The following is a 12,265-nucleotide window of genomic DNA, read 5'->3' on the forward strand; positions in this document are numbered from 1 at the left end:
TGGGGGAGACTCTGTTTTTTAACTCCCCTTCTGAAGTTGAGAAGTGGCTGGAAGATAATAGGGAAAAAATCACAAATTTTACGTAGAGAATGGGGGAAGATATAATAGGCCGGGATATCAATAGGATGGCACGATAAGGCATTGGGAGGTACAGGGGCTGTATTTTTGTTTTTGTTCTTTTTCTTGTTCTTGCTTTTTTTTTTTTTCCACCCCTTTCTGCCATCTGTTAATGCTTTTTATTATAAGGGGACGGGAGGGGATGGGTGCACACAGCTATTTGTGGGTAGGGTGGTGTGGGGCTGTGAGTGTAAGATTGGGGTAAAAGGTTGGTGTTAGTGTAAGAGGCAACGGTCATGGTAAACCCCCAGGGGGTACACCTAGATAGGTGGGTACGGGTGGGGGGGGGGGGAGGGGGATGGGGTGGGAGGGTAGGGGAGATTAGGTGGGGAGGGAAGGGAAGGGGTGGGAAGATGGGAGGGAGGGGAAATAGGATGGGTAAACCATTCCTTACGAACACTTATACCACTAGAAATTATAACGGTATCCAGAGGTATCCAGACCTTCCTTAAGATTATTTTTGCACATACAGGCACTTTTTATAGTAAATAGGTTTTTGGTTGTTCTACACGCACATGCAAGCACTGTCTATGGCAAATTTATGCCCAAAGTAAGGCTAATATAGCCAAAATGAATACGTGGTCTAGTGGCCAAGTATGCACACACACGGAATTGTTATAACAGTCACTAGGAGGAGAAAAATTAGTTTTGGGTTAGGGTTATATATATTAAATTTCTCTTATATCTTTCTGTTATATACGTTTGTATATGTTGGGGTAAAGAATATTCCTCAGTCTTTAGATGTTAGCTAAGACTCTGAAAATAGGATCCTGGAATGTCAGGGGCCTAGGTACACCACTTAAAAGATTAGCAGTGTTCTCTATGATGGAGAGGTGCGGGGCTGATCTGGTCTGTCTGCAGGAAACCCACCTAACCAAGGAAACTATCCATCACCTACAGATGAAAAAATTTCAAACCCAATTTCATGCGGTTCACTCCTCCTACAGTAGGGGAGTGAGTGTTTTGGTAAAGTCTGGGGTGAAGTTTTCCTGCAGCCAGGTCAGGATAGACGAGTTGGGTAGATACATCTTTTTATTATGTTTTATTGAAAACGCCAGGTATGTGGTGGCAAATATATATATCCCTCCGCCCTTTAATCTGGATGTCTTGCTTAAACTGTATGAATTTTTGCTAGATAAAAAAGAGGTGCCGATTGTAGCAATGGGGGACTTCAACGAGGTTCTAGATAAAAGGCTGGATAGATTCCCACTACGAAAAAACTCAGAGGACTCAGTAAAGAGTCGGTTAAGCTTTTTTCTGGAAGAAGTGGGATTAATGGATTTGTGGAGGGCACGGAACCCAGGCGTGCTGCAATATACTTGCTGTTCTGCATCTTACTCCGTGCTTTCAAGGATAGACCTAGCCCTAGGAAATGATAGGGCTCTCCAGATGGTAGAAAAAATAACATACTGGCCAAGAGGCATCTCAGACCACTCACCTATGGTAGTCATTTTAAATCTTGGGGAGCCTAGGCCCCGGAAGTACTGGAGTATAAGCCCGTACTGGTTTGAAATTATTAAAAAGACGGTTGGGATACTTTCCTCCTTAAGGGAGTTTGTTGAGATCAATCAGGGAACGGTGTCCCCTTCTACGCTATGGGACGCCCTTAAGGCTTTTCTTAGGGGGGTCCTGATACAGCAGATAGCTACATTCAACAAAGAGGCTAGAAGGGAGGAGGAGAGCCTGTTGAGAGACGCTCTTGAAGCAGAAAACAACTATACTTGCAACCCAAACCCGGAGACGGAAAGTATCTGGCAAGAGAAACAACAAGCATATAAATCAGTGGTTTTACAGAAAGCAGAAACCAGGCGGTTACTCCAAAGACAGGAATCTATGGTGGAGGGCGAGAGAATGGGAAGGACACTGGCTATGCTAGCAAAATCCAATGCAGCTCCATCCACGGTCCTCGCGATTAGATCCCAGAGCGGTGAGGTAGTATCAAGCACCTTAAAAATAGTACAAGCCTTCAGGGATTACTATAAAAAACTGTATTCCTCCCAGAAGAGGGGTAAGGAGGCCAAGATGGAGGACTTCCTAAGGGGGTTAGACATCCCCACCATATCACAAGAAGAAAGAGACATATTAGATGCCCCAATATCTATAGCAGAATTATACCAAGCAGTAGCAGGCATGGCAACCCATAAGTCGCCCGGACCAGATGGTCTTCCAATTGAGACCTACAAACACTATGGTGAAGTGTTGATCCCCGAACTGCTGAAAGTTTTGGGGGGGGCGCTTGAGGGGGGCCAATTACCTGCCTCAATGCTAGAAGCAACTATTATTGTATTACAGAAAGAAGGGAAAGATCCCTTGGATATGGCCGCCTATAGACCAATTTCTCTTTTATGCACGGACGTAAAAATTCTGGCCAAAGTGCTGGCAGCAAGATTGAATGGAGTTATCCATAAGCTGATCCACGAGGACCAGGCGGGCTTCATAGCCAATAGATCCACGAGCCTGAATATTAGAAGGGCGTTTTTGAATGTACAGACCCCAATGGTGAACGAGGGTTCGAGAGCGTTGATGACCCTTGATGTATCCAAGGCTTTTGATAGCGTGGAGTGGGGCTATATGTGGCGCGTGCTGGAGATCTTTGGATTTGGCCCTGCCTTTATAGGGTGGATTAGAATGCTATATACTCGACCCAAGGCAAGATTAAAAATTAACAACGAATTGTCAGACTGGTTTGAGCTGGAGAGGGGGACGAGGCAGGGGTGCCCACTCTCCCCTCTGTTGTTTGCACTAGCGATGGAACCCCTGGCCATTTCCATAAGGGGAAGTCGAGCGATAACCGGCTTCCAGAGAAAAACAGGCGAGGAAAGAATCGCATTGTATGCGGATGACATTCTGTTATTTTTGGGAGACTCGAGGAAATCGCTACCGGGAGCAATGAGGATAGTGGAGGACTTCGGCAGTTTTTCTGGCTTAGAGATAAACTGGGAGAAATCAGAGTTTCTACCGATAGACCCCTTAAATGAGACAATAGCACCTGGTATGCCTCAGGTGGCAACAGTGGAAGCTCTGAAGTACCTAGGGATTGTCCTGACGAAGGACCCTGTTCTATATATCAGTAAAAACCTTGTCCCTCTATTAACAAAATTTAAACAAAAAATAGGAATTTGGAGACGCCTGCCTCTATCAGTTGCAGGAAGATGTAGCTTAATAAAAATGGTATGGATGCCACAACTGCTATACGTCTTGCATAATTCCCCTGTCTGGATAAGTAAGAAGTGGTTTAAAAAAATTGACAGTCTCTTTAGGGAATTGATTTGGAAGGGGAAACAAGCCAGGATCCGTCTTGGAGTGCTCCAGCTCCCTACCCAGGAGGGGGGCTTTGCCCTCCCACATCCCGAGAGTTATTTTTACTCAACTCAGTTGCAGCAATTATTGGGCTGTGGGATACCGAAAGGAGGCACCCCTAACGGCAAGTTACTATTGTTGAGCTCCACACATAATACAATTATTGAAGCCCTAGAGGCGGACGCGTTCCATGATAAATTTCCAACAATTAAATTGATAACCAAACTTTGGAAAACAGTTAAGAAAAAGATGGGGTATGGAGCCTTAACAGCCTACTCTCCTATTTGGAACAACCATAATTTGCAGGAAGTTCTTAAGATAGGCATATTTAGAGAGTGGGAGAAGCTTGGCCTCAGTAAGCTAAGTCAATTATATAACGACTTTGGGTTAAAGAAATTTTCAGAACTGGTTGGGGAGTTTAAGCTTCCCCGGGGGTCTTTCTTCCTATATGTCCGGTTGGAACATGCCCTTAAAGCACAATTTAAAGCCCAGACCCCGAGATGGGAAGAGATGCCTCTATTTCAGTGCATAATTCAAATAACCCCCACTAGAGGGGTAATTTCAAGAATTTATGACCAATTAAGCAAATCGGTTAATAGCAGGGAAATACTCCTTCGGGTAAAGGCTAAATGGGAAGAGGAGGTGGGAGGAATGACCCAGGAACAATGGGCGAGAATTTTGGAGTTGGGAGCGCAGGTTTCTGTGACCCCTTCACAGAGACTCTCACACTTAATGCTGTTAAACAGAGCCTATTATACTCCTAAAAGACTTTTTAAATTTGGGAGAAGGCCCAATGACAACTGCCCCAGGTGTCGAAGGATGGGAGATCTCATTCACATGGTGTGGAGGTGTCCCAAGCTGTTTAGATACTGGGAGGAGGTGACTGGGAACTTGGGAAATATTTTCGGTACGACAGTGGCAAACGAGGCCTTGGTTTGTATTCTGGGGCATAGAAGAGTGATGGGAGAAAGGCTGAGTACTACCTTAGCTGTCACGCGGGCCCTGTTTCAGGCTAGAAAGTTGATAGCATTTAGATGGCAGGTAAAGGAGCCCCCCACCGTGAAAGACTGGATCTCTACAATGAATGAAACCTTGGGTAGGGAAAGAATGGAGTACATAAAAAGGGGCAATCTTCAGGAATTTGAAAGCATGTGGAAGATGTGGATAGAGAAAGTGAAGAGTCATTAATAGTGGGATCTGCATAGACACGGAATAGACTGAGGGATGGGCTTAATATAGGTATATAGGCAACTGGTATCCTTGCAGGCAAAGGATCCTATAATAAAGTGTTTCTGGATATGCACATTTTTAGTTAAATATATAGCTTAGTAGGGTATAGGATAAACATATAGGGAGTAGGTGGGGGGGGGGGGGATCGGGGTATTAGGGCATAGGTAATTTGGTACACAATACAGGCTGGGTCAGTAGAAGATGGGCACGGGGAGCCCACAAGTTCATTTTTACAAACCTCTCTTCTTGTGTTTTTTTGTTGGTGTTTTTGTCCTTTTTCTTCCTTCTTGCGGGTCCCTTTGGTTGTCGAGTCCTGGTTGGTGGGGCTTGCGAGATGGAAGGGACAGAGGACTTGTTGGTAAAGAGGCGTAATGGAATCCGTTGGTCATTAGGGCGATATAAAAAGCAATGAGAAAAAGTATAATCCACTATGATGTGAATACGAGAAGGCGACAGTTAATGAACAACAAACTGATTTAGCCCTCCAAACACTGTTTACTGACGTGGAAAAAAAAAAAAAAAGAAAAAAAAAAAAAAAAAAAAAAAAAAGAAGTAGTTATTATTATTTTGGAACCACTAATCAATATGAGGATAGGAGTGCCTATCATTAAAATGATGATCAAAACCAAGCAAGACACCTTTGGATTATCCAATTGTAACCTTCGCCAATGGGATTAAAGATAGTTCTGTTGCACTTTTTATAGCCATAAAAGTGCTGCACCTACTGCATATGCTTTGATTTGCTCTACCTGTGCTACCTCTTCAATACCTAGTTTCTATGTGCATTCGTTTTGGTTGTTGTATTGTCTGTTACAGTTGAACTGGTATTACTAACATGCCAGAATAATAACACAAGCTGGATGCATCGTTACGTGCTCCCTTTTTAAAATATACAGTATGCATGCTTGTAGCAGTCAGGGGACAAGACTGGAGATTGCAAATGTGTATGGGCAACTATATCCCAGACTCCATGGTTATATATATAGAGATTGTACCATTGATGTTTACATTTGGTGTGAGAGGTAACATAATGGGTTTTTATTTTTATTGTTGCACTTGAAGCATAATTAAAATCACTGCTCCCGAAATATATATATATATATATATACATATATTTATACATGTCCCCTAGTGCAGTACCTAGACCCCCATACCCCTTTTACAGCCAATTACTTGCATGTAAGCCTTCAAAATAGACAGTTTTAATTTTTCCCGTTCAGCTCCAATAGACTTCCATGGGGTTCACCGTTCAGGTTAGAACATTTCCCCATTCGGGAGTTATGCTGCGAACTGAACAGGGAGTGTTCAGCCCATCCCTATTCATCACATTTATTAAGTTAGGGAAAAATTCCCTTAAAAAGTAAACATTTCCTTGCAAAGTTAACAGCTTGTTTGCTTTAGTAAATGAACCCCAATGCTTGTTTCATTTGATTTCCTTGTCTATGTTGCTTGGTGCTTGTTACCGCTTGTTTTTACCAGCCAATACTTTGATTGTATTAACTGCTTGCTAACCACCTCACATAGGAGCATGGCAGCAGAGCGGCTAACCTGTGCTGGATCACGTATCTAGTATGTGGTCCAGCACTTCGAGATGGGGGTGCTCGTATGTGGCTGCTGCATCGGCTGTGCTGTGATTAGTCACTGATTGACCGCCGCCACCAGCTGATTGGTGAAGAGAATGACAATGCAGAGCTCTGTCCTGTAAGTGGTAATGTGCCGAATTTTGTTTCCCTGCAAAGCAGGGAATAAAAATGGGCACATCCCTTAGTAAAAGCACCTCACAGTGAATGCACCAAGCACTGTTAGGCACACATTTAAAACCTTGATCACCCTAGAGGTTAACCCCTCCCCAGCCAGTTTCATTAGTAACAGTGACAGAGCGTATTTTTAGCACGGATCACTGTATTAGTGTCACTGGTTCCCACAAAGTGTCAAAAGTGTCAGTTGGTGTCAGATTTCCCACCATACTATCACAGTCCTGCTATAAGTTGCTGATTGCTGCCATTACTAGTATAAAAATAAATAAATAAATACAAGTTCTAGTAAATATATACCATTGTTTCTAGTATAGATTTCACACAAACCAATCAATATATGCTTATTGTTTTTTTTTCACCAAAAATATGTAGCAGAAAACAAATTGGTCTAAATTTATGAAGAAATATGATTTATTTAATTTTTTTATTGGATATGTTTTATAGCAGAATGTAAAAAAAAAAATATTTTTTCCAATTTATTTTTTATTTGTAGCACAAAAAATAAAAAACCCAGTGGTGATCATATACCACCAGAAGAAATATCTATTTGTGTGACAAAAATTATATAAATGTAATTTGCAGACGGTGTTGTATGACCGCTCAGTTAAAATAACGCAGTGCCAAAAAATGTCCTGGTCATGAAGAGAGGTAAATCTTCTGGATGGCAAGTGGGTAAACAATCAATGACGATTTCTGTGGCAAGCATGAATGTATTCTTAGTTTCATTGCATAAGCATGCTTAAAGTATGAAGAAACACTTCTCTTTTGCTGTATATTACAGTTTTGATTTTTGGTTGGTTTCTATTCGAACAATAATCACCTCATTATTACTTATGTAGATATTAATATATTTTTCTATTTTTTTTATTTAAGATAACTCCAATATCAGATAATGATTTTGGGCGATATAACTGTACAGCCATCAATTCAATAGGATCAAGGATCCAGGAATATATACTAACTCTGGCTGGTAGGTATAAGTCGTTCGTGATTAACATATTTGTCTAAAAGTTTATTAGTCTTCAATGAAATGTACACTTGGGGGAGTGTGTATGTATATCTGTATCTATCTATCTACAGTATACATATATATATATATATATATATGGCTGCTCATACATAATGTAATTTTCTTGTATATATTTCCTTTAGATTTACACAAAAACATATAATATGAGGTCAAACCTAAACAACACTTTCAATTTGTATCCAGGCAGGCAGACCCTTGCACTGCATAGTTGAAAGTAAATCTAAATGAATTGTAGAAGAAAACTGTATGATGTATGGCCAGCTTAAGAAATTGATGGAGCTATTCATCCTTTGAAACTGCACCAACATTGATTTTGTGCGAATGAGGGCAAAAATGAATGTTATTAGACTCTTTTCACGCCAGGTCAGATGTTTTTAATTTACAAGAATAGAGTAAAGATTGAAAATGCTGTATTATGGCCACTAGATAGAGCTGATGATCATAGTAAATGAGTATTTATGATAAACAGCTTAATGGAGTTTCACATGAATAGCTCTGTGTTTTTTTTTTTTTTTTAATGAATACACCCTAAATTGTGTATATCATTTCTTTGTTTCAAAATATTATAAAACTTGTTTTTTTAGATTGCATGGAAAAGCAGATGTAATATACATTTTTTTATTTATTTGTTGTTATTTGTTTGTATATATTTCCAGTTAATGTCTTTAGAAATTATTGTAAAGAGAAAAGATGACTGAATGTAATATACATAATTATGATGCAATGGGGTTGATTTACTAAAACTGGAGTGCAAAATCTGGTGCAGCTCTGCAGAGAAACCAGCTTCCAGGCTTTTTTGTCAAAGCTTAATTGAACAAGCTAAAGTCAGAAGCTGATTGGCTACCATGCACAGCTGCACCAGATTTTGCACTTTCCAGTTTTAGTAAATCAACCTCAATTTGTTGCTTTCTCAGGCTTAGATGCACACAAATATTGTGCTCTTCAGTCAATCTTATATATTGTCCTATAAAAAAAAAACGTAAAATATACACTCTACTTGAATTTAAACTTCCTGTTTTAATGCATTTATGCTTATTCTGCTTGTTGTAGATGTACCTTCCAGTCCACATGGTATGCGAGTTATAGAGCTGTCACAGACTAAAGCCAAAGTATTTTTCAACAAGCCAGACTCACATGGCGGTGTGCCAATTCACCATTATCAAATGGATTTTAAAGAAGTGTCCTCAGATATTTGGAAAGTTGTCCATTCACATGGAACTCAAAGTGAGTTTATTAATGTAATATAAAAATGAGAATTAATATTTTTATATTGAAGTACAGTGTGTTCAGCATTCAGAGTTGCAACATCTTGATTATATTTTTTCAAGAATGTAAGGTTTTTATTTTTGTCCTAAAAGAAGTTAACTTCTATTTAAAATGTTGGTGAGTTGGGTATATAAAGTTGAATAAAGTTTCAGACCACTTACAATTTAGCTACGTCCAGCCTAGGCCTATTCTGGCACTCCTCTCCTACATGTAAAAATCATAATTTTTTTGCTAGAAAATAAATTGCTCTAAACCACCAAACATTGTATCTATATTTTTAACAGAGACCCTAGAGAATAAAATAGCGGTTGTTTTTGATTTTTTATGTCACACGGTATTTGAGCAGCAATTTTTCAAATGTGATTTTTTTTGGAAACAAACACTTTTATGAATTAAAAAAAACAAAACACTAAAGTTAGCCCAATTATTTTGTATAATATGAAAGAGGATGTTACATCAAGCAAATAGATACCTAACATGTCATGCTGTAAAATTGCACACACTCGTGGAATGGCGCCAAACTTTGGTACTTAAAAATCTGCGCTTTCATTTTTTTACAGGCAATCAGTTTAGAGTTACAGAGGAGGCCTTGCACAAAAATTATTACTCTCGCTCTAACGTTTGTGGCGATACCTCACATGTGTGGTTTGAATGTGGTTTACATATGCGGGCATGACCTTATGTATGCATTCACTTCTGCGTGCGAGCATGAGGGGACGGGGCGCTTCAATTTTTTTTTTTATTATTATTGTTTATTTTATTTTTATTTTTTAATTTTACTCTTTTACTTATTTTTATCACTTTTATACCTATTACAAGGCATGACAGGTCCTCTTTACAGAGAGATCTGGGGTCTATAAGTCCCCAGATCTCTCCTCTATACCGGAAAGCCTGAGATAAAAAAAATCGATCTCAGACTTCCCAGCAAAAAAAAAAATGGCAGTGTTTACATCTGCCAGCATCGGAAGTGACATCATGACGTCGCTTCCAACCTCCAAGGGTCATAGAGATAGCCAGGGATCATCTGGTCTGCAGTCAGCTCTATGGTAAACTGCCATCGCTGGTGGTTTCATTCTCTGGCTCCCCAATCGCGTGGGAGAGACCGGAGAAGCACCGGAGGGTGGCGGGAGGGGGGAAACTCCCACCCGCCACCTGTAAAAGCAATCAAGTGGCCAAAGAGACCCTATGATTGCTTTTACATTGCAGGGAATCGCCTGCTGAAAAAAACAATATCTAAATTAGGTCTGCAGATATTTCCACTCAACGTCCAGGACATCACATGGGTGGGAAGTGGTTAAACTTGATCTATACCTTTTTCTTTACCATGCCCCTTGCCATCCTTCATCTCCTTGCAAGCAACAACCTTCTTTTATGCTTACTACAGCAGCCATTTTGAGCCTAAGTCATTTATCCTTTCTTAACTATGTTTTACCTTTTCTTTTATAGGCCCTATTCACACCTGTGCATTGTGCCAAAAAGCTTATATTGTGCTCTATTTTTCTTTGTGCTTTTTATCAGACATATTTTCCCACACATCTTTGAGCATTTGTCATGCAACAAAATGCGCTTTTTCTAGATGCATTTTGTGTCAGTGTCCTAAAGTATTGCAGCCAGACAACCAGGCAACTAGAATATCCAGAATATTAGCAAGTTTCCATAATGCCAGAAAAACCCTTCACCAGAAAAAAAGGCAGTAATGCATTACACATATGGTATTTTTGTGTAGTTCATAGCAGGTGTTCAAGGAGCCTACTACAGAAAAAAGGTTGTACACAGAAGATTAGTGCCTGAACAGAAATTTTAGGGATTTAATTGTTGAACGATATTTAGAATATATATATAACCGCCCCTAATATCCTCTACCACCACTGCGCCAAAAAATAAAAAATAAATTTAGAGTGTGTTTAGTAAAGAGCTGCCACTTTTGTAAAAAATGTGAAATATCAAAAATCAAACCTATAACAATAAATGAAAAATAGGAAGAAATAAGAGGCGCTGATAAATGTGATAAATAACTGTGAATCAAAAATACTGAAACAATGATTCTATAGTTATAGATAATAAATATCACCCAATGACAAGTGACAAAATGTCTATTTATTAATATAGTCCATAAATGAATATAAGATGAAAAAACAGATGAGAAAGCGACAGTCTTCTTAATCTTAATCTAAACCACCACACCAACCTGCTTGTGACACCTCTCTCTCTGAAAAATGCACTCACCAGCTTGTATTGCCTCCCACTTTCGTGTTTGGCAAAAATAGTAGTTGAACCACACCTGGGTTACAAACGACCATCCATAGTCATCTGTGACTTAAGTCAAAATAGCTCCATATGTGAAAAATAAATGAACAAAGTGCTCCACAAAGCGTGATAACGTTTCAACCAGTTTAGTAAAATCACACCAAAAACACTTCAATGTTTACACTCACATTTCAAACGAAAAAAATATGCCTCAAATGTATATCCACAGCAAACAAGCAAACAATGGCTTAGCGGTGCACTGCGGTCACGGCGGACCCGAAGTGTGTGCTTGTGATGTGTCTCTCACCCCACTCCTAAGGTCCTGTTTTCGGTGTCAGTGTATAGTTGCTCAGCAAGCGGCGTCTCACGTCAGTTGGATAGAATGCAGTGTAGCCACACCCCCGACATGTTTCATCACTAAGACTTCCTCATTGGATTGGCTCCACGGCCCATCAATCATCCCTTATGTATTCTCCCTCAGCTAGTCATGTGATTCCCAATACCGCACATGCACACACGTCATGTCCCCATGACCGCAAAGCGCCAGTGAATAACATATAAGAATATATCTAACCAGGAGATATAATGATACTGGTGCATTTAACAATAGGCAATGTATCAAATAATTTTACACAGATGATACCATAGCATCTATACCAACACTTATTAAGGCGATGGTGTGTGTAAACCTAAAATAACACATTTAAGAAAAGGAAATGTATCATATGTAGTTATTAAGATAACTGCTCGATTTAGTGTAATATAGCAGTGGATGATCTGCTCATAAGGACTAAAAATGAACATAGAGCAGTCACACCATTATGATAATGGTGAAAATTAAAATACACTAAAATGATTAAAAAACATCAGTGATCTGTACAACAGAAACATCTGATGGGTAAATCAACAAATACAATATTTTAATCAAGTTGGAGAACAAACTACTTAAGTTGAATTTAATCACATTAATAAACGATGAGGTACCACTGGTAAGGTCCACCCATGTGAAATACAGGGGGAAAAGCATATCACATCTCTCTCACATTTCTTATAGGGGTCCAGAAAAACTATATATGAATATTCTGAGTGGATGCAATAAATATAATTGTTTTTTACATATATGTGTTAAATTGGGGATTTTAAATCAATTTTAGTCATACATTTAGGCCAAAATGTATTTGGCCACATGTCTTTGGTAAAAAAAATGTCAATAAGTGTATATTTATTGGTTTGCGCAAAAGTTATAGCGCCTACAAACTAGGGTACATTTTCTGGAATTTACACAGCCTTTAATTTATGACTGCCTATGTCGTTTCTT

General features: G+C 39.4%; 1 protein-coding gene across 1 annotated transcript in view; it reads left to right on the forward strand.

The window, feature by feature from the left end:
• The window catches only part of NCAM2 (neural cell adhesion molecule 2), a gene marked incomplete in the record, with an annotated part of 595,102 nt that overhangs the window by 463,469 nt on the left and 119,368 nt on the right, over positions 1 to 12,265 (forward strand). Inside the window, 2 exon segments of the mRNA XM_073617071.1 lie at positions 7,278 to 7,374; positions 8,485 to 8,658. Coding sequence (XP_073473172.1) covers positions 7,278 to 7,374; positions 8,485 to 8,658 — 271 coding nt within the window.

The sequence above is a fragment of the Aquarana catesbeiana genome, linkage group LG02 (genome assembly GCF_042186555.1).
Source record: "Aquarana catesbeiana isolate 2022-GZ linkage group LG02, ASM4218655v1, whole genome shotgun sequence".
NCBI lineage: Eukaryota > Metazoa > Chordata > Amphibia > Anura > Ranidae > Aquarana > Aquarana catesbeiana.